At 51.2% G+C, this 25,296-nt stretch overlaps 1 protein-coding gene across 3 annotated transcripts in view; it reads left to right on the plus strand.

The window, feature by feature from the left end:
• The window catches only part of MTMR4 (myotubularin related protein 4), a 56,430-nt gene that overhangs the window by 26,487 nt on the left and 4,647 nt on the right, over positions 1-25,296 (plus strand). For 2 of the 3 annotated variants that reach the window (XM_064394212.1, XM_064394213.1), the window contains exons 3-15: positions 4,360-4,449; positions 7,023-7,139; positions 7,767-7,849; positions 8,044-8,210; positions 10,014-10,110; positions 15,591-15,704; positions 20,876-21,072; positions 21,294-21,422; positions 22,446-22,557; positions 22,968-23,163; positions 23,614-23,799; positions 24,588-24,758; positions 24,865-25,019. In XM_064394212.1, coding sequence (XP_064250282.1) covers positions 4,360-4,449; positions 7,023-7,139; positions 7,767-7,849; positions 8,044-8,210; positions 10,014-10,110; positions 15,591-15,704; positions 20,876-21,072; positions 21,294-21,422; positions 22,446-22,557; positions 22,968-23,163; positions 23,614-23,799; positions 24,588-24,758; positions 24,865-25,019 — 1,814 coding nt within the window. Of the gene's footprint in view, positions 1-1,828; positions 2,075-4,359; positions 4,450-7,022; positions 7,140-7,766; positions 7,850-8,043; positions 8,211-10,013; positions 10,111-15,590; positions 15,705-20,875; positions 21,073-21,293; positions 21,423-22,445; positions 22,558-22,967; positions 23,164-23,613; positions 23,800-24,587; positions 24,759-24,864; positions 25,020-25,296 lie in introns of those variants that run through there. The other variant, XM_064394211.1, reaches the window with a different exon arrangement.

Consider the following 25,296-nt stretch of genomic DNA (forward strand, 5'->3'; position numbering starts at 1 on the left):
CACTCTGCCCAAGAGACTCCCGACTTCAGCTGTTCCCTGGATGTGCTGTTCCCCTGATACATGTCAAGAACCCGGTAAATATTTGCTTTATAGTGTTTCTAGCCACACTTTCACTCCAGTATAAAAGGTTCCTTCAGCTTTAGCTGCTCTGTCTTCTCTCAGCATTCCCTCCAGTGACCCAGGCAGAGGTCACCTGCAGGGAGCAGGGCACCTCTCCTACCGCTCACTTTTGGCCAAGACAAATCTGTAACCTCATCCATAAACCTCTGTGTAACCCTCTGTTTGTGTCCATAACCCTCCGTTCTTGTGTTCTGGTTTATGGGTGCCAACTGGTTCAGGTTCCCCAAGGATGAGCAATGCCTGACATCCACCCACTGTGCTCCATGTAAATGGTAGAGTAGGGGGCAATGCAAGGGTGAAATGGGATTTCATGGCTTATCTGCAGGTGTGGCTATGTGTTCTTCTAAGTCTTTTATCCTAAGTTGTGAAACTGGTGTAACCATGTGAGTCTGTGGGATTGTTTTGTCAGCAAGGGAGCTCATGGAACTGAATTTTGCCCTGCAAGTGACAGTGGGCAGCATGTCTGGGTGTCACAAAGCTGTCCCTTTAGCCGGGGCAGCTCTGAATAATCTAACCTTGAACAATTTTGCAGAGAAATGTTGAAGTCTTTTATCTGACTTAAGAAAAGCTCTTTGAGATCCCATTGGTATTGCTGGGGAGAGCTGTCTGCAGTGCTTTGGGGCAAACACATCTAAGAGGAGCTCAATGGCTACAGGCTGTGCTCTGTTTGATTTGTGGTTTGGGAGCAAAAAGCTGATGTGATTTGAGCCAGATAGTGGGGCCTTTGAGGACTGATGAAGGGTCAGATTTTAATTTTGCATTTTAACAAGAGATTTTCCCTCTGGCTCAGTGGTGGGGGCAGAGCAGCAGCTGATGGTATAAATCAAAATGGGTTTGCCCAGGAAGCTGCTCCTGTGGTTCCTGAGATAGACTGTGAACTGGGAGCTGTTTGCTCCTGGGCTTGATGAACAGCAGGTAGTAAATGTGAGCTTATAGAGGGGTGGTGTGGGGAGGTGGGTGCTCAATCACAGCATTTCCTGCGCCCATGGCCTTACCCTGTGTCTGTGAGCATTTCCAGTGGAAGCTGGGGAAACTTCACATGGGAGCTAAGTGTCCAGGTGGTCAGCAAGAGGAGCCTTGTCCACTGCAGAGCCCAGGCTCCAGCACACAGGTGCTGGTGGGAGTCAGGGACGTCTGACTAGTCCCTGTGCACATGAAGCTCCTGGAACCGAGGACTTACAGTCTTGGGAGTGTTGAGTGGTGAGATGAGCAGGGCAGCCCCGTTATCCTCATCTCCCGGTCCAGGTGCGGAGGTCCGTAAGCCAGCCTGCTGGAGGATAGCAGGTTCAGGGGTGCAGTGGCAAATCCTGGCTGAGCTTCTGGGAGCAGGGCTGAGGGCTCGGCATTGGAGTGGAAGGCTGGGGGCAGAGGCCTCGGGGCAAAGGGCTTGATGCTGGGCTGGAGGAGTCGGCACAGGGTTGAAGGGCTCGGGGCAGAGGGCTCGATGCCAGGGTGGAGGGCTCGGGGCAGAGGGCGCGGTGCCGGGGCACGAAGCAGCTCCCCGCTATTGTTCCCGGCGCTGCCAGTGCCGCCATCAGTGCGGCACGAGGCAGGTGCCGGCGGGAGCAGCGCCATGGGCCGGGAATGCCGCTCCCGGCCGAGGAGCGGGCAGTGCCCGCGATGCCGCCGCCCGCTCCATTTTCTGTCTCGCCCGTCACGGAGGCGCTCAGATGGCAGAGCCGCGCTCGGCGGCCCTGGGAGGGAGGTGGAGTCTGCCCGTCCTCCGCCCGCCCTCCCTCCATTGTCGGCGGCGGCACCGGCACCTGCTCGGGCCGCCAGCGGCCGGGATGCTCCTGCCCTTCCCGGCGGAGCGGGGACGCTGCCGCAGTGCCGGGGCCGCAGCTCGCAGCCGAAGGGAGGAGATGCTGCTTGTGCCTGCCCGGCCCTGCTGCCGCCTCGGGAAATGAACATGAGTCTGCCAGGCCGCGTCTCCTGCTCCATGCTCAACTGCTTTGTAAGTGCTGCTTTTTATTCCCCATCTCTCCTCCATGCAAGCGGGTCCGTAAGCCAGCTGCGCTCTCCAACTCACATGCCGGTGGAGGCCTCCTGTGGATCGGCCCGGGGAGAAGGGGGATCCCCTTCTCCTGGCTCCCACTTGCCGCCGGAGGACACCGTGGCCCGTCCCTACTGCCCGGGCCGGGCCCAAGGGCACAGCGGTGCCCGGCGCCGCGGGCTGAGCCCCGGCAGGCCCTGGCCGCTGTGCTGGGCCCCGCAGGCTCTGCCCCTGCCTGGAGCTGGGAATGACCGTGCGAGAGCAGCCGACCCCCGGGCAGCCCCGCGCCCCTCCCTGCTGCGGCTGTGCAGGACCCCTCCGGTGCCGTGCGGTGCTGAGGCGTCCTGCGCTCGGCCCTTTCATACCTCCAGCGTGAGGGGCTTTCCTGCTCTGACCCTTCCTGCAGACCCACCCTCAGCCCCCCAGGGCACTCCTGGCCAGAGGGGCTCCGAGGGCATCAGGAGGCTTGTGAAGAGAGCAGGGTGCTGACCCCCGCCCTGCCGGTACCAGGGACGGGGCTGTGGCAGGAGGGGATGCTCAGCCTCTGCCTGCCCTGTGCTGCAGGCGAGGAGGGACTCAAGGACACCCAGGCGGGTGGAGAGCTCAGGCTGCCCTGTTCCAGTTCCTGCTGCTCCCTGGGATTTCGCTGCAAACTGCAAAGTGAGGATGGAAGAGGATCTCTTTTTCCTGGCTGCTGCACCGGCACACGGGCACACACCTTCCCTTTGTGCTCTCCTGGGCTGATGCCTCAGCCTTGGAGTGAGCCGCTGGCAGGAGGGGGCCCCAAGCCCCTCGTGGTCTCCAGTGAGCATAGACTGCTGCTGGAGCTGCTGCTGTGCCCTGTGTCCCTCACAGTGTGGTGACAGGGGCAGTGCCTTTGCCTCCAGCTGGGGCTGATGCTGAGTTTCATGAAGGCTGTAACAGCATGTTACATGTGTGTAGGTTCCTTGGATGTGAGGTGGGAGGGGTCTGGCTGCCCCTGTCTGAGGTCCAGGGAGCACCTCAGGCCAGGCTCTTCCTGCAGGCACTGAGGCTTCGGCCCCTGTCAGTAGCACAAGAGGATTCAGCATAATTAGAAATATTCCTGAGAAGGATTGGGATCTCCTTTCTTCAGGCTGAAATTGGGATTCTGGCTTGGGTGACATATCCAGAAAGATATGTCATTTTAAAATATTACTCAATGCTTACAGAACACAGTGTTTCCTGGTAAATGCTAGAGCTAGAGTTAGAGAGCAAGCAGCCTTCTGAAGAAAACATTCCCACACCAAATACGTGTGGAATTAGCACCATCCTGGACTCCCAGCAGTGAGCATCTGCAGCTGAATGTCTGGATGCCACTCCTTTTGGCAGCAATTCAGTGATATGACAGGGCCTGGGTGAGGGCTGATGAAAATTGGCACCAATAGTTCACACCAGAGCTCAAGGAGCGTTGGAACAATGCTCTGAGGCGCATGGTGGGATTTGGGGTGTCCTGTGCAGGGCTGGGAGGGGGACTTGATGATCCTTATCCCTTCCAGCTCAGGATACTCTGATTGTATGAGTGAATGAAGATTCTCATGTTCCAAACTGAGACATACACTCCACTTGTCAAGGATGGTATGTGCAGGTTCTGTGTGACCATCCTGGGGCCTCTCTGGGTTTTCTTGGGTGTCCATCTGAACAGGCTGGACATGTCCAGCTCTCCTGGGCTTGGTGCTGGCACCAGTCAGTAGTGCCTGTTGTGAATTATGTGCACTGGGGTGCAGTGGTTGTAGGTTGTTCCCAGTTGTATCTTCTCCTCCAAAAGATTCAGGCTCTTCCCAGACTTCTTTGGTGTGAGAGTGAAAATGAAAACTCCCAAAACAAAGCAGTCCTTAAGAGGAGGAAGAATAGGCTGACATTGGACTGTAGATGGAAACCTGTGTCACGGTGTGTCTGCTGTGGTGCCATGGAGCAGATAACGGGGACAGCTGATGTAACAAGTTACTGTCACATCAGTCCCCTAAGGCCGAGGTGTGTCTGCTTGGCTTTCCAAACACCAACTCAGCTGGAAGAGGTGGGACTTGGAGGCTTCAGCATTTCACTGTGCTGTGGGCACTCTGCAACAGCCAGAGGAACTGCTGGGGTCTGGAGGCAGAGCAGGCATTTCCGTGCACAGGTATCCCCAAGCTCCTGGGCTGCCAAGAGTATCCAGCAGCTTCAATTTTTGGCTTTCACAGCATGTTCTGGCCAAGACTGTCTGACTGTGTGCTCTGTTTGCAATGCAGGGTGAGGAAGGCCCTCCCAGTTTGGAGTACATCCAGGCCAAGGACTTATTCCCCCCGAAGGAGCTCATAAAGGAGGAGGAGTCACTGCAGGTAAGGAAGTAAAAACACCTAAATAGCTCTGGGATGTGCAGGCTGGGCTCTGCAGAGCAGCTCTCCAGCCCAGCACATCCTGGAGGCCACGGGCGGGCCGGTGGGGCACACTGGGGGCAGCAGGTCCCTGTGTGGGGGCCAGGCCAGCTGCTCCCAAGGCCCTGGCCTGCCTGCCCAGCCCTGGCAGGATGTGTCTGGCATCGCCAGCCACCGGGAGCACGGCCGGAGCTGCTGCAGTGCACAGCCAGCCCCGGCATTCCCTGTGGGAAGTGCTGCCGCCTGCCCTGTCCTGCAGCCTGCACCAGGGAGATTCTGGGCCAGGGGGAGCATGGGGGCCGTGCTCTGTGCAGCTGCACTGCCTTCTCTCCCCTGAGCACCTTGCCCCCGGCGTTTTCCTGCTGCACTGAGGCTGGAAGAAGGCACCTCTCTATGGTGCCAGCCTTGTGCTGCAGAAAGCCCTGGGAAGAGCCCCGGGTGCTGTTGCTGCTGTGCAGCAAGGGCAGCATTCCCTCCTGGGAATTGGTGCCTCCTTTAACATCCTCCAGTGCTCACTGTCCTCCTTCTGGGGCTGGAGCCAGGCTCACCTTGTTCTTGCTGCTACAGTGTTTTGAGTTTGTTCTGAGATTGTCACTGCCTTGGCAAACAGTGCTGGGGGAAAGAAGGACTGAGAGCTATTGGCTTAAAGGAACAGCTACAGGCTGGGGAGTTGTGCAGGGCTGTGGCTTTGCGGGGGTGAAGCTGCTGAGGTGACTCTGAGCTGAGACTTGTGGAGAACAGCACACTCTGCCTTAGTTTGCTGTGTGGAGAAGTAAAGTTCAACCCTCCCAAGGGTAATTTGCCTTCAGTAAATTGTTAATTTATTGTAAAGCGGAGTGTTCAAGACCAACTTGGTTGGAATTTGGAACCTGGCCCAGTGGAAAGTGTCTCTGCCCATGGCAGGGCATGGAACTGCATGAGGTTGGGTTGGGATGTCACTCCCAGCCCAAACCATTCCAGGATCCTGTGACTCTAGAAGGATGCCATCAGTTGATGACAAGCTGCATTGGGGCACCTGCTGGTTTATTCCAGGATTTCCCTCTGTCACTTCTTGCAGCCATACCAGCCCCTTACTGTTCTGTCTCCCTTCTGTTGCTGTGTGAAAGAGCCACGTAAGCAGGAGAGACACATGCCAGATAAAAACAGCTCTGGCAAATCTGCAGAAATCAACTGCAGAAATAAAGAGAGAATATTGTCTTAGGCAAATAATTAATATTTTTCAAGAGTTTTCGGACAGATGTCAGGCTAAGGTGGTTATTTTTGTACAAAGAAAGGAGAAGTTGTTAGTACACTTGTCCCTTGAAGTCTGAAATTCAGGTTTTCATACCCAAGCTATAGAAACAACTTCAAAATAAAGAGAAGGTGGTCTGACTTGTACTAATTACAGTGTAATGAATTGTGTCATCAGCTGCCCTGCCTGGCAGGTTTCAGCTCTGGCTGAAGTGATAAATTGTCATGACATTTTTTGCATAATTGGTTACCAACATCACCTGGTGTAGGTGGCATTCAGGGAACGGGAGGAGCCTGATTAGCTAAGGACAGAGAGGCCTGGTGAATTTTAGGCTGTTCTGCCTTCTTTTTTTTTAATATAAGAAAAGTCAAACTTGACTGCTGGGATCCCGTGTTTTAAAAACAACTATGGCGTGTGCGACTGATGGGGAAAAATAGACACTTGATTATGGAGATATTTAAAAAAATGGAATACAGGTAACTTTAATGACGCTTTCTTGCAGTTTAATCCGGACCAGCTTCCTCAGTCGTATAAATAACTATACACAGAGAATGCCTGAGAGCCTTGTTAGCAGAAACTGGGTACAACTTTGGTTCATTTGCTTACCTGGATGGTACTACTGAGTCTCACAGGGCTGCTGAGGGCACCCCATGTTTAAAAGGCACAGCAGGATCACATAAGTGACACTGCCCTGGGACAGAGGCTTCTGATCAGCCACAGAATCCCAGAATCACTAAGGCTGGAAGGGACCCCCAAGGCTATCAAGTCCAACCTGTGGCTGATCCCCACATTTCAGCCCAGAGCACTGAGTGCCACATCCAGTTGTTCCTTGGACACCTCCAGGGATGGTGACACCACCGCCTCCCTGGGCAGCCCCTTCCAGTGCTCCCCCATGGTGCTGGACTCTTTCAGGAGCTGTGCAGAGCCCTCCCCTCTTCTCTTCTCTCTGAGCTGTCCGGCAGTTGTGTCCCTCTCCATGCCTCTTGTGCCAGGGCTGGTTTCCCCTCTCTGAAGAGCAGGGACCATCAGTCCCTCTGTCCCCAGGCCACCCCTTGCCAGCAGGTGTGCATGGCACACGGGTGGTCCTTCAGGAGGTGCTGGCTGGCTGCAGAGGTGTCCTTGGGGAGCTGTGTGTGTTGGGGGGGCAGCGCTGCCGGTCTGTCCTTCCTGCTCTCAGGGCACGGGGAGCACCTTGCTGGGAATGGTTCCTTGGGGATGCACTGCAGAGGCAATGGGAAGAGTGGCTCTGGGAATTCTGGTGCACAAGGTACATGTGTGACCTGACCTGGTGCTGTCTCCCTTCCAGGTGCCATTCACTGTGTTGCAGGGTGAGGGGGTGGAGTACCTGGGCCATGCCAACGACGCCGTGATCGCCATCTCCAACTACCGCCTGCATATCAAATTCAAGGACTCTGTGATCAATGTGAGTCTGGATCTGCCTGCACCATCACCTCTCCCAGGGTTTCAGAACAGGCAGGGGTGGGAATTCCCCGATCCTGGGGGCTGTGGCACAGGAAGGTGCCTCTTGGAGGATGCCAGGCCTGGGCGTGCAGTTGCTGTTTTGTTACTGTATTTAAGTGTGAGGATGGGGTTTTCCTTTGCATAGTAAGTAGGTCTTTCCTTTGCTGTTTTCTTTAAATTCAAGTGATAACTTTGGTGGTTTTAAGGCTGTTGAGGTCTCTTGCAAGCCAATTTTAATGAGACTTGTCACCAGTGCAGAGTCAGGCAGTGGGAGCTTGAGGCTTTCTCTCACTGCTTTGACTTGCCGTCCCATACTGTAGCTGTTATTTGGCTCACTTACCTGTGGGTTGTGTCAGGAACTGGCCCCAAGTGGGAGATCACCGAGAGAGAGAGCAGAAGTCAGAATAATAATCATGGAAGAGCTCTGTGCTGACTCATGGAGCTCCATAACCCTGGGAGTGGGATTGTAGTTCCCAGAAGCAGCTCGTGACTGGTGGAGCTGTGCTGCGGCGTGAGGAGCCTGCGGGCATGGCTGCTGGGGCTGCTCTGGCCTGTGGTGTCATGCCCTACATCTGTCCCTCCCTCGCAGGTGCCTTTGAGGATGATGGAAAGTGTGGAGTGTCGGGATATGTTCCAACTTCACATCGTCTGCAAAGACTCCAAAGTGATCAGGTATCTCGTTTATTGCTGTGGTGCAGCTGCTGGTGCTGCAGGCTGGGACCAGCTCTGGTGGCTCCCCCTGTGATGCCTTTGGAATTGAGCTGCTCATGGTCATGGTTCTAAGGCTTGGGGCTGTGTTCCTTTTCCTGTCTCAGTCCTGGCTGTGTGAATGTCCCCACTAAGGGTGATTTGCCTTGGGTTTGCAGGTGCCATTTCTCCACCTTCAAGCAATGCCAGGAGTGGCTGAAGAGGCTGACTCGAGCCATCGCCCGCCCTGCCAAGCCCGAGGACCTCTTTGCGTTCGCCTACCACGCCTGGTGCCTGGGGGTGTGTGTGGATGAGGAAGATCAGCATGCACATCTCTGCCGTCCTGGTGAGCTCCTGGCCTGGACCTTCCTGCTGCTCTGGCAAGCAGCACTGCACTGCAATTGAGCTCTTGTTCATAAACCCTGTCCAGTTTCAAATTTGTCTCCCTGGGTCATCCTGTGCCTGGCCTGGAGATCCAGCTGATGGCCATATGCTGCTGGATAAGAAGCACAGTGAAAGGAATTAGTTATAAACACAACAAAAACCTTCCTGAACCAGCAACACAGAAGCAACTTTTCCCTTTCTCCTTGAGAGAGAAAATATCCCATACTTAAGTTATCTCATCACAGTGATAGAGACCTCAGGCAGTCCTGTCCTGGAGTGGCAAATAGCATCAGTTTTGAGGCAGCCTAATTAATATGAGCCCATCTGCATCTCTTCACCAACACCCAAAAATGCTGTGACATTCCCAGAATAAGGTCTGTGGAGAGCTCTGGCTCATCCTGGCACTGGATAAGTCCATGAAGAGAAAATCAAAGCAAATCAAAGCTTTGAGTCCATGAAGAGAAAACCAGAGCTGTGCTGGTGCCCTCGTGTGGACTGGGAGTTTCCCTTCCCTGGGAGCACAAAGTTCACTTGCAGTTGCTTTCTTATCGATGATGAAGCTGTTTAAAAATGGGATTAAATGAGTGAGAAACCTGGCTTTAGACTGAAAAATTATCTGATCCTGGAAGAGAGCAGCAGTAGCCTGAATCGAATGTCCAAAGACAGGAGAGATGGAGGGGTGGGGTTCAGTAGTACACCTATTCCAAGAGAAGCTGATAGAGGAAAGGTAAGCTCTATGTCCTTACCCCAAACCCCAGCAATCAGAGATACTTGCTGTGTTTCCTTTAGGGAAAGTGTTTAGTGTAAATAAACTCACCAGTTCAAGTTGTTGCTGCAGGATATGGCTGAGGTAAAGAGCTTTGCAGTATTTATTTATTAACAAGATTTGACACTGGAGCAACAAAGGCATCCAGAATTAGTGGGGCAAGGCTAAAACATGAGAGAGGAAACCTTGAGTCAGCATCTGAGAGCAGTCTGGAGGAAGGAACTGCCTCAGGTAGGTGCTCAGTGCTCCTTGCCATAGGGTTCCTGACATCCACTTTGGAAGCTGTCTCTGCCAGATGGGCAGAAGTGTGTTCAGTTAACCCCCATACACCCCCTTGACATGGAGAGGCTGTTTCTGTGCCCTGAGATGAGATCTGACTTGACAAAACAAACATGGGTACCCCTTTGAGGGACAAGTCTTCCTGGCTTCTGAAGCACAATCCCTTCTGCCATCCAGTTGTCCTGGAGTTTCTCCTTGACAAAAGATGCTCCCAGGGCTGGAGCCCCTCTGCTCTGGAGCCAGGCTGAGAGAGCTGGGGGTGTTCACCTGGAGAAGAGAAGGCTCCAGGGAGACCTCAGAGCCACTTACAGGGCCTGAAGGGGATTATAAAAAAGAGGGAGAGATTTTCTATAAGGGTGGGTAGTGACAGGACATGGGGGAACAGTGTTAAGAGAGAGGGCAGGGTTCGATGGGTTGTTGAAAGGAATTTTTGAATCAGGGAATAGAGAGGCCCTGGCACAGGGTGCTCAGCTGTGGCTGCCCCTGGATCTCTGGAAATGTCCAAGGCCAGGCTAGACAGGGCTTGGAGCAACCTGGGATACTGGAAGGCGTCCCTGCCCATGGCATGGGGTGGAACAGGATGGGCTTTGAGGTCCCTGCTGACCCAAACCTTTCTGTGGTTTCGTGACTCTCTCCAGCCTGTGACAGTTGCTGTGTAGTTCCACAAACAGGTTCAGATTCCTCTGTGCTGTCAGTAACTTCCTGTGCTCTGTTCTTCAGGGGACCACGTGAGGTTCCGGTTCGAGATGGAGCTGGTGAGGATGGGCTTCGACCTGCAGAACGCCTGGCGCGTCTCTGACATCAACAACAACTACAAGTGAGTGTTTCATCACCAGCCCCTCCCCACTCTCCTCTTGCCTTACTTTTCCCCTGGTAATCCCCGTGCGGAGCAGTGGGTGAGTCAGACTCCATCTAACCCTCCTTCCTGGCCTTGACAGCCCCCAGGCTGATCAGAGGATGAGCCAGATCCCTTTTCTTTCTGCCTTTCACATTGTGGAATTAGAGAGGGAATACAGCCCAAACATCTATGAGCTAGCAGGAACTGTAAATGCTGTCTCATGTAGTTTATCATGTGGTGGCTCTTACTCCTCATGGAAAACATTTGGGAGTCTGGAGGTCCATCCATTGTGGGTTTGTCTTTCAGGTCAGTCTTTCTCTCTGAAATGCTCAGTTTGACATAACAGTCACAGTTTTCATACACTCAGGCAGCTGTTCAGCTCTATGAGGAGCTGGGGTTAGCCAGTGGGAGAGCTGTTGGCAGGTTCAGGAGTCTGGGAAGGAGCGAGGCTCCTTCCCAGTCAGAGGAGGAGAAGCTGAAGGGTGATCTGCCTCCAGCTCCTGGCAAGGCATTCACAAAGAGCATGGAGTAAAACTTCTGGCAGTGGCACATGGCAGAACAAGAGGTGGCGGCCCCAAAGTGCACCTTGGGAGCTTCACAGTGTGGAAGGAAAAAGAGCATTCCCTGGGAACATGGTGGTGTGCTGGGTGCATCCCCACAGGGGGTTCTCCATCACTATGGTGTCATGTTTCAGTTGAGCCAGTGTTGAAAGTGTTCCGTGGTGGCATTGGGGTGGAGATCTCTACAAAGTTTTCCCACTCTCACAGTGGAAGAGACCTTTTGCCACCAGTCAGTGTTTCTAGCCTGCCATCTGTTCCAGCAGAAGCACAGGACTCTTGGAGAAGGGCAGCTGCACTGTTTGCAGCAGGTGACATTAAGCCAATGGGATTTCAGACTTTGATGGACATACTCATTTGTGCATTTCCTATAATCCCGTTCTTGAAACCACTGATATCCCTCAGCCTTTCCTCTCTGTTCCAGCCAGTCCAGGCATCCCCATCACCTATGGATTGGACAGTTCTAGGTCACTGGTTTCCTGTAGAGACCATAAGAAATCTCAGACACACTGGACTGGGGAAATCTCAGTTTTGGAACCTGCTGCCTGTTCTCTTTTCCTGAAGAATCCAGGCCACAAGCACTAAATTTGGGGGGTGATTTCCATTTTACCTCTGCCCTACTGACCACGTTGTTGTTTTGGGACTGTTCACATGAATTTGCTGGCATTTACACAGTTTCTCCAAGGTTGCCAAATAAAAGTTTTATCCTGAACTTCTCTGTTATGAAGTGCACAGCCTGTAGGTCCCTGCCCTAGACAGAGTCTCTGTATGTTGGGCCTTCTTCCCTGCTGGGTCTTGGGGTGTGGTTCCCTCTGACTATTTCAGGAAGTTCAGCTTCCATTGACCATCTGTGCTTTGCTTTGTGGCCAATAATCCACAGCCATTAGCCACCTTCTCTGAAGAAAAGTGTTTGATTTCCAACCAAACCAGGGAAGAAAGGACTTAAAACAAACCTCAGCAAGCTGGGCGTGGGCCTGGCTTTGCTTCCCTCCACCTGCCAGGTTCCTCCCTGGGGATCCTTGCAGGTCCCAGCTTCCTGCAGACATCCTGGGATCTCAGGGGTGGTGTAATTGCCTTGTGCGACTCAAACCAGTTCTCTCTTGTGGCTGGGGGAGTGTGGCTTTAAATCTTGCTCTGGCTTTTGATCATAACCACCTGCCTCTATTCACAGAGATCAGGTTACTTTTTAACTGTTTATAGTCCTTTTATCTTTTATTTCCCTGCATTGGCAAAACAGCATTGTTAAAGACAGGATACTCCAAGGTAATGGCTTTGTTCCTTGTCTTTCAAGTCTGTTCCGAGATGTCCTTATCTGGGAACTATTACCTCCTTCCTGGCGACAGCCATTGTAAAATGAGAGCAATACAAGCTTATAATAACCACTCCTTCAGTCTTGATAAAAGTGTACAGTGATAATAAAATTATTACACAGTCTCTCCCTGGCTCTCACATTTTCAGGGATCTTATACCCAGGGAAATGGGATCACTCCAGCATTGCCCATCTGGTCCATACAGGCTCTCTGAGGTAGTTGTTTCATATCAGCCTTAGTACTGGTGTGTTTGGTACACATGTAGTTCCTTTAAAAAAAGGAAAAAACCAAAAACACTTTTCCTCCAGTGTTGATGCTCATTTTTAGGTTTCATCTTTTTACAGTTGTGATTTTATTTAACTTTTAAGTTTATGAGGAGAAAATTGCCTGGAGTTCTGTTACTGCTTTAGCCAGATGGTTTTCCTACTGGTCTCTGAGACTGCTCTTAATTCAAATTTTGTCTTTTTTACGCTTCTCTATAAATTTTGATACTATACATACCATTGGAAAGCGATAATTACCGTCCCTGCTTGGATTTGCCCAGGAACGTGTGGACAGTAAGTCTGTGAGGACTGTTAGTGGTACATGTGTTTGCCTTCTGTGAAACAAGATCTGGGACAAGGCTCTCAGGGACGGGATGGGATTGTTGGGGTGTCCTGTGCAGGTCCAGGGGCTGGACTCATGGATCCCTTCCAAACCCCAGGGTGTTCCATGATTCCTCTCCCTTGTTGTTATCTCTGTGGTAAGAGGGTTCTCCATTGATACTCATTCACAGGTGCTGATTCCTGTGTCTGTGTTCTTCCAGCCACCCTCTCCTGCCATCAAACCTCACAGTTCAAGGCTGTTTCCCTTTGTTGTCTGGCTCAGGCTGGTTCTGGGGCTTTCCAGATCACTCCACTGCAGGTGGTTCCCTTTAGGACTCCCGTTGTGGTGAAAAATGATCGTTGAGGTTCTGAGCTATTTCTTATCTTCTCAAGAGCAGCTGTTTCCTAAGAGGAGCATCCTTCAGCTCTATGGCGACACACCTGTTAAACACAGGCACACAGAAAATTCAAAAAAACCCCTTCTGAAAATCTAAATCTGCCCTATCTGCTCATTCACTGATGTTTCAGGTAGCTCTCACACATGGAGAGTGACCTCCCTCCCAACAGCCATGTTGACTCAAAACCCAAGTGCCCTGAACTTAACCCTTTGTGGTGGTGTTGCTGTTGTGGGAGCCTTATCCCCTCTAAAAACATTTTTTAATCTACTGAGTCATGAATGCTGTAACAAAGGGAATTTTCAGTTATTCTACTTTGGAGCAGCTTAGGTCCAAAGGAAGAGTCAGAGACTTCTGTATGATTTTGCTGCGAGCACTGAGAAACACCTGGCTGTGTCTGAAAATGTCACCTTTGGTTCAGACACTTGTGTGTTCTGTGTGGAAGCAATACAAGTCTCCCATGGGAATTTCTGCCCTTGCAGGCTTTCTGCTTCTCTTCTCTTTGGATGCCATTACTGTCACTGCAGGGGTTGGTAGTGTTGCCTCAATGCTGTTCTGTTTCTCTTTAGGCTTGGGGTTTGATCCATGCACATTCTGGTGGATGCTGGTCACCCCCACCTTCCTCTGGAAGTTGCCCACACTTTGTTCACAAGCTCAGCCTATTTCGGCCTTCCTATAAAGCTTGTACCCTGAAACTCAGGGCGCCACAGATATCCTTCCTTGTATCAGTTTATAAAATACTGTTAAGCCAACAGAGTTGCTTATCCTGAGTTTTCACTTCCTCTACTGTATTCCTCTGAAATTCTAGCCTAGAAAGACATGTCTCTTTGTCTTGACCTTATTGTCTGTTTCTATGCACCCTGCTTGAATTTGGCTTCACTTCTTAAAGATGTCCTGTTTCCTACCTGAATTTTATTGATTTCTGTCTTACTGTTTTCCTAAGGCTACAGAGTTTTAGTGATTTAACTCTTGGAAGATACACTCCTGAGCCTCTCCTGGACTATCTCTCCCCAGTCTGTACTTTTAAAACTTACCCATGTTTCATCTGAGGTGTCAGGGAGCTGTTTGCACTTCAGTAAAGCCTGTTCATGTATAGACTCAGCGATTCCAGAAGTTCCTCCAGACCTGAGCAGGTGCTAACCCCCTCCCACATTCCTGCATCTTCAGTCATGCTTCACTGCTTCTCTAATTTCCTGACCACCTTTACTTATGGAATCTGAGGCATTTCAGAGTTGTCCGAGCCCAGACATCCTACCACAACAACCTAGTCTTCATCTTCTTAACTGACAGCTTTAATTTTGCTTCCTGAATTCCTCATACTCACCCAATTGTTTTTATCCCTCAGCCATTCCTGCTTTCTGCCTGGGGCTCTCAGAGGAGCTGTCTAGACACTGCAGTGCCATTTTCCGATGTGGCAGGCAGTTCTTCACTAGCACCATAAACTAATACTGAATTGTGCCTCTTGCCATGAGCTGGAATAGCCTGGGCTCAGGAACACCAGACCCCCCCTCTGGAGCTTACTGGCTGGATCCTATCATCTTCCTCACATTGCTCCCCATCTGCCCTGAAACATTTCTGCTAAATGATGTGGGATAGCCTTGAGCTAGAGCTGCTCTTTGTTGTTCCTTGCCGTGTACCCTCCTGTGCCTGCCTGGCTGCAGGGGCTCAGCTGGTCCAGCTCCCAGGCACTGCTGTGTCTGAGCCTGCCCTTGGCCTGTACTGGGAGCAGCAGGGGCAGGGGAGGAGCTGCAGGCCCCAGAAAGCCCCCCCCTGCACTCCTGGAATTTTGTGTGTGCTACAATCCCAAAATGGTTTGTGGTGGAAGGAACCTTAAAGCCCATCCCATTCCACCCCCTGCCATGGGCAGGGACACCTTCCACTATCCAATGCTGCTCCAAGCCCTCTTCAACCCGGCCTTGGATGCTTCCAGAGATCCAGGGGTAGCCACAGCTGCTCTGGGCACCCTGCCAGGGTCTCGCCACCCTCCCAGTGAACAATTTTTCCCCAGTATCCCATGTCACCCTGCCCTCTGGCAGTGGTTATTGCTCTCAGAGTTCTCTCACTACTGGTACATGTTCAGATAGCTATAAGAATTTGATTTCTGGCACCCTACCAAACGAGTTATGATGTAGATCTCACTCCTGTCACTTTATTTGCATACTCCCAGTCCCCACTGCTAAATTTCTGGGCAGATTTGTGTCTTCCTCACTGAACAATGTGTCGTGTTCTGTCAGGCAGAAAGTGGTAGGCCGTTCTTTACCAGAAGCTCTGTGTGTGCCTGCTACAAGAAAACAAAAACTCCATGTAAATTATTGACTATTCCCCTAAATCCTTATGAATTCTTAAATCCAGAGGTTGTTCCAAAGGCATCCTGAGAAGTACTAGGATCCTTAGTATGAGCCCAGAGGTGAGGCCTGAGGTGAAAAGAGGTTGTCTTCTCTCAGCTCATTCCTGACAGCATGTTTTGTCTCACATGTTGAGGCTGCACTGAGACAGATATGAGTAGGATGCCCCAAAGTCCTGCACCTTAAGTTTGGGGAAATGTGAGCTGCTCTGGGGCAGATTTTTGATTGCTCAGTCCTCATCTTGCCTTTCATGTTTTCTCTTCTCCAGACTTTGTTCCAGTTATCCCCAGAAGCTGCTGGTCCCTGTCTGGATCACTGACAAGGAGCTGGAGAATGTAGCTTCATTCAGGTCATGGAAGAGGATCCCTGTGGTGGTGTACAGGTAAATGCAAACCCAAATTCTCTCCCCCAAACCCATGACAGCTGCCGTGTCCTCGTAGTCCTGCTGGGGCTTTGGGACAGGGATGTTAGAACTGTTTATCCTTTTGCCTTCTGCCTGCAAAGGAGATGCTCCCAGGCTCCTTCTCCCAGCACCATCTGCAGCAGGGTGTTTTCCAGAAGAGAGAAGCAGTGTTCCAGAACTGTCCTTTGCTGTTCTCAGTCAGATTTGAAGGTGTGGGTAACTTTCCTCCTATGGGAGATGTTGCAAGATGAGGTTAAATTAAAGTTCTCTCAAAATCTTTCCACACATTGGTCCTTGTCTGGCTGCTACTTTGCAAAGAAATCTGAGCCAAAAGGATCCTGCTGGGTGCCCTGTGCTCAGCAGGGTGTGCAGGCCTGGACAGACGTGGGAATGCCCAAATCTGCAGCTTCTCACGAGGGACAGTGGAGGGGCAGCTCTGATCTCTGCTCTTTGATGACTAGGGACAGGACTCAAGGGAATGGCTATGTCAGTGACGTTTAAGTTGGATTTTAGGGAAAGGTTGTTCCCACAGAGGGTGCTGGGCACTGCCCAGGCTCCCCAGGGAATGTGCATGTCCCCGAGGCTGCCAGAGCTCCAGGAGCTCCCAGGTATGCCCAGGGCAGGATTGTTGGGGTGTCTGTGCAGGGACAGGGGTTGGACTTGGATGATCCTTGGGGATCCCTTCAAGTTTATAGAAAAATCTGTAATTCTGTGACCAGCCTTCCAGAAATAATCTGGAGGAGGCCATGCAGTCAATGGAGCAGGGCTATGCCGGGTAGGGGCAGGTTCTTCATTAAATGTGTCTCCTGGGAGACTGATGTGTTTGAAACCAACGGGAGGCTGATGGAAAGGGGCACCCAGGCAGTTGTGCTGTTGTAAAATGTACATTATGGTTTGTAGCCTTAGACTGTGTGTTAGCAGTCACCAAATCCAAATATAAAAAAACCTTAAAAGATCAGAGCTGTACTGGAAAATACAAAAGTCAGGAAGCAAAACCAGTGAATTTACAGGTACCTTAACTCTGCATCATCACACTTCATGGCTTGCTGTTGAATGTGGCAAAACACTGTATGTTCCTGAGGTGAAAAGCTCAGGTGAAAAGCTCAGAACTCAGTTCTGCAGCAGAGTGGGAATGAGCACAGCTTATCGGATGGAGCCTTTCCCTCCTTGTAGCCAACTCAGCTAAGAAGTTAATTGTATTTGTGATTCCTTTTGCTAAAAATGGCCTGGTGCTGGAGCTTGTCCCACTGTGCCTCCCCACCCGAGGGCAAAGCCATGTCTTTTTCCTACTCCAGCAATTATTTTGTTCCTTGCTTTACATCTCTGTAATGGTACCCAGTAATTTATGAGCTGAGCACAACCCTTTGCAGCCTGGGATCAGATTAGAAGATGCTGACAAGTGATGTTACAAGATGGGGCAAGTGCTTGCCCATGTGTCTCTGATTTTCGTGCACTTTTTTTAGTCTTTGCTCTGAAGATTAGTCTTTGGAGCAGGAGGGTCCTTGAGGGTTGTGGCTTTTTCTGCAATGCCTTGTGCTGTGTGGAAATGAAAAGCCTGTCACTCAGCTTCTCCTCCTCACTCGGAGCTCAGGAGAGAATGGATGGGTGCCTGCATGCCAAGGGACTCTGATAGACCGTAGAGCTTTTGGATAAGGCTGATCTCACTGGGTCACAGTCAGAGCTGTAAAACATGACACAACAGGTACCATAGTATCAGATTTCTTGAAAAAAGTATAATTTAGCTATTAAGCAAAACAGAAATTCAGGTCTCCATCTCAATCCTCAGTGGAGATGCACAGGAGAGATGCAGAAGCCTCCAGGCACAATCCATTTCTAAAACAAGGCAAAGGATGCAATCAATTATTTAGCTGAGTAGAGAGGCAGACAGGCATGGTGTGGCTGTTCTGGCTCTGTCTGCTCAGCCACCTTGAGAAGACCTTGGGCCTGTGGCAGCAGGAATGCTCCTCCCAACGCTCTGCATCCCCTGCCAGGGGACAGCGGGCATTGCTCCACCCCATGGCTGAGCCTGGCTCTCGGGCTCTCACATCCTGCCACAGTGAGACGAGAGTTTATCCCAGTGGTCTGGGAAATGGAGCACTTATACACACACATCTCGGTTGGGAACCTTTAGGCTCAGCTCAGTAAACCCTCTCCAAGCTCTTTCTTGTGCTTTAAGCCAAGCTCCTTGACTTGTCCAGGAAATAACAGAGAGACTTGGGAGATCACAGAATCATGGAATGGTTTCGGTTGGAAGGGACCTTGAGAATTGTCTACTTCCAACCCCCCTGCTGCCTTCCACTAAACTGGGTATTAATCCATTGTGGAGGATTGTTGGAAGTTCAATGGCATATGCTGACAGTATCAGATGTACTCTAGCCTTGTGCTCAGAATGAATCTGTGAGGAAAAACTCAACTGATAAACTACAGAGGCACTTCATATTGCAGTTTTGGACCATGAAAGGGTTTTGAGTCATTAAAACTAAACTGAGGATCCCTAAAGAATAATTTGCTCCATCTAAGTTAAAACACTCTGGCACTTTCTGACATTCCAGTTTCAAGAAAGAAACTTTTTCCTTTGAGAAAAACCTCCCCAAAACTCCCAGGTAAGAAAAGACCTTAAATGGTTCCTGTGCTCGTGCTGGGGAGATGTGCAGGGAAGCCAGAGTCAAGTTCTGGTGCTCCCCTGCCATGGGAAGCTCCTTGCAAGCTCAGCTGTGGTTTTGGTTCCTCTGCTGGCACCTGCTGTACTTTCTGCTTGCTGGTGGCTTCACACTCATTGGTGCTGCCACATTTCCTTGTTTACTGGCAGGTCACCGTGTCCCTTGAAGGTTCCCAGCCGTTTTTCAGTGCTCAGAGGTTTGTGTTACCAAGAATTTTGTGAGTTCAGCGTGACCATGGCCACATCGGCAGCTTTGCCCAGAGCAGCTGCAGTGCCCTGCACCCTGTCCTGTCTCCCAAGCTGCCTGCTGGGAGCAGTCCCTGGCACAGCACCTGCCTTTCCCAAAAAACGTGCTCAGGCACTGTCTGGGAAAGTGCTGCTTGGCACAGGCCAGGAGCTGTGGGTGGCTCACAAACAGGCTTGGATGATCACAGGCTGGTGCTTAAGTCCACACCTTGGCTCTGTTTCATTTACTACCATAAACAAAGCCTTTGCTGCTCTCTGTTATCCATCCTTGAGTGATCCTGAAGGCAGGAATAGATCTCCAGAGAGTGACTGCTCTGTAAGTCACCTTGCAAAACAGAGCAGCACTTAAAGTAAAGGGTCCCCACGGTTTTTGACTTGGCCAGACATGAGCATTATTTCTTTGGAAGGCTTCAGTTTAAAGTCTTCATTGTTATTATCTGTGAGATGTCATTAAGGAAGCTACATAAAATGACAGAGAGCAGGGTGACATAAGATATTGGGAAAAAATTGTTCCCTGTGAGGGTGGTGAGGCCCTGGCACAGGGTGCCCAGAGCAGCTGTGGCTGCTCCTGGATCCCTGGAAGCGTCCAAGGCCAGGCTGGACAGGACTTGGAGAAACCTGGGACAGTGGAAGATGTCCCTGCCCATGGCAGGGGGTGGAATGGGATGGGCTTTAAGTTTCCTTCCACCACAAATCATGCCCTGACTCTGTGGTCTCCAGATAAATGCTGCAGCAGGGGTGGTGGGATGATTGAGCATGGTTTGTGTGTGGGTCTGGTTCAGGGCTGTTGAGTTCATTTTCCCATCTCCAAGAAGGACCAGGTAGCAGGAGCAGGACCTCAGGAAAACATAACAAACAGGATAGGGATGTAGGTGCTCTTTCCTGGTGCATCTGCTATTTTAGATTTCCTACACCCATTTGGGAGAAGGGTGACGATCTCATGGTCACTTGGTGAACCTGCCACCAAGTGCTGGAACCAGTTAGTAGTTCCACATACATTGCACTGTGCCTGTGAGTCCACTCTTGGTTTTGTTTCTTGTCCAAGAAATACTTGTGTTTCTGAAACATGGCATAACCATTCCAGTGCTTGCTTGTGTCTGTGCCACCCATCTCTGGAGCTTGGTTCGACTACAACATGATCCTTTTTGAGAGGAACTTGTGTCATTTTAGGATGGCTAAGATGTGAAGCTATAATATTTTATTTCTTACTCCTTTCCCAGTAACTGTTAGCAGATCCTTAACCTTCATGCTTCTCTTGGGCACTGAGTTGAGGCTTCTGAGAGCTTCCCAGTGACTTCAAAGTCTTTGGGATCTGCACCAAACTGCTCTGTGTCACAGCTGGGGTTATGCTTTGATTATCTGTAAATACTCTTCACTTATTAATGCTAAATTTCACACTCTCTGGGTCATTCTCTATCGTCAGCAGCTTTGTCACATCACAGTCCCTTCCCTTTCCAGGCCACTTGGGAATGACTTGACCAGTGTGTTCATGTGAGAAATGCACTGATTCTTACTTCAGGCCTGCTCATCAGTAAGCACAGCCAGGGTAGGGTTCACATTTAGGGGTTGTTGATAAACACCAAGCCTCCACCCAGAAACTCCCTGGTCTGATGCCAAGTGAGCTCATCTTCCCAACTTACAGGTGATAAGTGAAATGGTTTAACAACAGGTCTGTAATTTGAGGGAGGAAATAAAGAAAGAGGAGAGAACAGAACAGCTTTAAAATCAAATGGAAGGTGTCCCTGCCCATGCCAAAGGGGTCAAACAAGATGATCTTCAACCTCCTTTCCAACCCAAAGTATTCCATGATTCTGTGAAATAACTATTACTTTCCCAAAATACAACCATAATGATTTTAAGTTCTTCTCTCTGGTTTAATTTATAAATACAGTCATATCTATATACAGTAATATCTATCTTATATATTTATAGGCTACAGGATATATTAATATGTATAAATAGAAGTCAGAGATTGGACTTGGCGGTCTTGAAGGTCTTTTCCAACCTAAATGATTCTATATTATTGTAAATAAAAGTATAAGTCTAGTTTAGCCTCTCTGTCAGTGCTGCAGTGATCAAAAATGGTTATTTGAGATTCCCTGCACTCTTTCACTTCTTGCTGAGAGTCAGTGCTGTAGCTGGAGCAGCTGCAGCCAGGAGTAGCTGCGGTGTGGCTGTGCACGGGAGTGTGTGGCGGGCCGGCCCTGCGCTGCCGGGGCTCAGCGGGGCTCTCTGTTCCCCGCAGACACGTGCGCAACGGGGCGGTGATCGCGCGCTGCAGCCAGCCCGAGATCAGCTGGTGGGGCTGGCGGAACGCCGACGACGAGTACCTGGTGACATCCATTGCCAAAGCCTGTGCCTTGAACCCCGGAGCGAGGGCGTCGGGCGCCGCGCCGCATGCCGGGAGCAGCGACGGGAGCGAGCCCTGCGATGCCGACTTCGGTGAGATGGCTCCTGCCAGCCCTCCTGAGTGGGGACATCGCAGAGGGGCTGCCAGGGCTGTCCCAGGGCAGGGCTTTACCCCAGTGTCCAGGGGTAGAACCTGGACCCAAGCGTGCCATGACTGTGGTGTGTGGGTGGCTTCTCTGGGCTCATTCACGGTGGCATTGGGATGGAGGAAGGGAGGAAGGTTCCGGGATCTCAGTCCCTGTGTGTCCCTGCAGACTCATCCTTGACAGCGTGTTCAGGCGTGGAGAACGCAGGAACCCCTCAGAAGCTGCTGATCCTTGATGCCAGATCCTACACGGCAGCTGTGGCCAACAGGGCCAAGGGAGGCGGCTGCGAATGCGAAGGTACCAAGGGCCAAGAACATCCCAAAGCATCTTCCTCTTGGGCCTGGCAGTGGCTCTTAGGGCACAGCTGGGGATTGGGACAGCATTTTGGTGCTTGGTCTCTGGGAGCCAGTTCCCACAGAGGGATCTGGATGGGCTGGATCAACAGGCCAAGGCCAATTGGATGAGGTTCAATAAGGCCATGTGCTGGGTCCTGTGCTTGGTTCAGAACAGCCCCACTGGAACATTCCAGGCTGGGGCAGAGTGGCTGGAAAGCTGCCCAGTAGAAAAGGACCTGGGGGTGCTGGTTGGCGGCAGCTGAACATGGGCCTAGGTGTGCCCAGGTGAGCAACAGGTCAATGATACCTGAGCTGTACCAGCAGGAATGTCACAGGGCAGTGACAGTCCCCCTTATCTGGCCACTGGGGTCAGTTTTGTGCCCATTAGGACAAGAAAGACCATGAAGAGGGAATGGAGCTAGGGAAGGGTCTAGAGCACCAGGAGCAGCTGAGGAAGGGCTCAGCCTGGAGAAAAGGAAGCTCAGGGGGGACTTTCTGGCTCTGCCCAATTCCCTGACAGGAGGGGACAGCCAGGTGAGAGTCAGGCTCTGCTCCCAGGGAACAAGGCACAGGATGAGTGGAAGTGGCATCAAACTGTGCCCTGGGAGGTTTAGGTTGGATATGGGGAAAATTTCTTCATTGAAGTGTTGTCAGGCCCTGGCACAGCTGCCCAGGGCAGTGTTAAGAGTCCCCGTCTGTGGAGGGATTTAACAGCTCCGTGGATATGGCACCGGGGGACGTGCGTCAATGGTGGCCTTGGCAGTGCTGGGAAATGGATGGGCTCAACGACCTTGGAGGTTTTCTCCAACCTTAGTGACTCCATGAATACCAGGGGTGGTGTGGGAGGGGTGGCTGCACTGGGGTGTGGAGGCAGTTGCTGCAGTAGCAGCGGAGTTGGATTTGATGACCCTTGTGGGTCCCTTCCAGCTCAGAATGTTCTGTAGCTGCTGTAGCTCTCTCTAAATGTTCCTGTCTCTTGTATCAGAGTATTACCCCAACTGTGAAGTCGTGTTCATGGGCATGGCCAACATCCACTCCATCCGGAACAGCTTCCAGTATCTGCGTGCTGTCTGCAGTCAAGTGCCAGACCCCAGCAAGTGAGTGACTCTTCTCTAGCTGAGTTTGATGCCATATGTGTCAGTGACCTGGGGAGGGTTTCCACTCCATTTTCCTTTTTTTGTCCCAGGTTTCTAACTGAGAAAATGGAGGGATGGGAAAGTGTTCACAGTGCTTGAATGCTGCTGATTTAGATCCATTAATCCAGAAGGGGTTGTGGCACTGTCTCAGTGTCACTTGGTTGTGTGTATCCTCTGGAGGTTTTATTTGAGAAAAATTAAATTTGGGGTTGGATTCTTTGCCCTTCTTTCCAGGCTCCCTGACTCCTCTGGGACATGTTTTAGAAAAGACTGATTTTCACTGAGGACTCTAAGAAAACTGAAGTTAAGATGTATTTTTATTTCTTCAGTAGAGAGCTAAGCAACCATTCTTGCCTTTTTCCCACTTGCAGCTGGCTTTCAGCCCTGGAGAGCACCAAGTGGCTGCAGCATCTGTCTGTCATGCTGAAGGCAGCAGTGCTGGTCTCCAATGCCGTGGATAGAGAAGGGCGTCCAGTGCTGGTTCACTGCTCTGATGGCTGGGACAGAACTCCACAGATTGTGGCTCTAGCAAAGATTCTCCTGGACCCTTACTACAGGACCATGGAGGTAGGATTGTGCTCTGGTGCAGTTCATGTCTGTTCAAAGGCAGCTTTTATCTCAGAATCCCCATGGAAAGGAGCAGTGCTGCATTTAGGAATAAGCTTAGTGGTGTTTCTGAGCTGCTGTGGTGGGTGTTGAGTTTTCTCTGTTCTCTTCCTGCCTGTTTTGGGTGAATTGTTCCTCATACCTCTGCCCAGCCTGGGGAAGTGCAGTGGGAAATACCATCTTGTGTTCAAAGTTCAGCTGCTTCTCTGCTCTGGATTCTCTGAGCTGGTTATTGCATAGACATAACAACTGTTAGTTTGTGTCTGGAAACCTCCAGTCCTGGTGAGCTTTGCTTTCAAACCAGGCACCGCAGCAGCCTCCCTCCTAGCCTTTCCTGGTGGCTGGAGCTCGCTTTGTCCTGCCACGTGTCCTCAGCAAAGTCTCTGCAGTTATTTTTTCTTTTAATCATAGGGCTTCCAGGTGCTCGTTGAATCGGACTGGCTGGACTTTGGTCACAAGTTTGGGGATCGCTGTGGACACCAGGAAAAGGTGGAGGATCAGAATGAGCAGTGCCCAGTTTTTCTCCAGTGGCTGGATGCTGTTCATCAGCTACTGAAGCAATTTCCCTGCCTCTTCGAATTTAATGAAGCTTTTCTGGTAAGAAATACATGTGAGCAGAGACAGAGTGTCTGGTCGTGATGTTTTACAGTACTGGAGTTGAAAGAAAAGAGGTCTGCAGAACCTGGGACATCGTGATGTGATCACAGAATCCCAGAATGGTTTGGGTTGGAAGGGAACTTAAAGCCCATCTCATTCCATCCATCCCTTGCCATGGGCAGGGACACCTTCCACTACTCCAGATTGCTCCAGCCTGGCCTTGGACACTTTCAGGGATGGGACAGCCACAGCTTCTCTGGGCAGCTTTGCCCAGGGCCTCACCACCCTCACAGGGAACGATTTCTCTGTAACATCTCATCTAAATTTGTTTTCTTTTAGTTTAAATGTGTTCTCCCATGAAGGGGTGGTGGAGGGTTTATATACTCTGGTTTTCTTGAATCCATTCTCCAGTCCCTTTCCACCCCAGGGAATTCAGATGCCAACAGCAGTACTGGTTTCATTTGCATATCTCAGAGCTACATGGGTCTGAAATATTTTTAAAAAAATAAAATAGGGGAAAAAAAATTAATCTCTGTCTTAACAAAAAATGCAGGACAGGGTTCTAGAGAGTAATTTGGTTCTAGAGGGATGGGTTTGGTATCAGCTGAGTGTTACTTTCCCTTCAATTGAAGTGATCCCTGTCCTGCCCAGTGTGGAAGCCAGGACAGCAGTGAGGTCACCCAGGGCAGGCAGTACATGAGCCATCCCAGAGGAAGGGAAGACATGTCTTCTGTAGGCATGTCCATTTTCCCCGTGGCTCTGAGTGTGTTTCCCCCTCTGTGCCACAGGTGAAGCTGGTGCAGCACACTTATTCCTGCCTCTACGGGACCTTCCTGGGGAACAGCCCCTGTGAACGCGAGATGCACAACATCTACAAGCGCACGTGCTCCGTGTGGTCCCTGCTGCGGGCTGGCAACAAGAACTTCCACAACCTGCTCTATATGCCTGGATCCGAGCAGGTCAGTAGAGCTCCTGACGCTGCTTTCCAGGCTTTTCCCCTGGCAGGCACTGGGGAGGGCTGAAGGGGTTTCCGAGGCGTTGGATCTGACGCGGGCGGTGTTGCAGGTGCTGCATCCCGTGTGCCATGTGCGCGCCCTGCACCTCTGGACAGCTGTGTACCTCCCGGCCTCCTCGCCACATCCTCTGGGACAGGAGGACATGGACATCTACATGGCCCCCGGATCTCAGAGCCAGGACTTCAGTGGCAGGTGTTTGGACAGGTAAGAGCTTAGAGCTTCAGGCTCAGGGTGTTGCATACCCACAGATCTTCCTGCCCTTCTTGTAGTTTCTTGTAGTTTCCCTCATCTTCTTTGTGGGAGCAAGAGCTCTGTAGCAGTGCCCCAGCCACTCCAAGAAGGAGTTGAGGTCCCTGCTGCACCCCAAAGGCAGGAGGCCACATGGTGATGTTGTGCATTTCAGCTCCTGCAGCTGCACTGCCCATCTCCACCAACCCCTGGAGCTGTAATGGGGAATATTTCCCTGCCCTCATCTCAGTTT

Source organism: Passer domesticus, chromosome 19 (genome assembly GCF_036417665.1).
Source record: "Passer domesticus isolate bPasDom1 chromosome 19, bPasDom1.hap1, whole genome shotgun sequence".
Lineage (NCBI taxonomy): Eukaryota > Metazoa > Chordata > Aves > Passeriformes > Passeridae > Passer > Passer domesticus.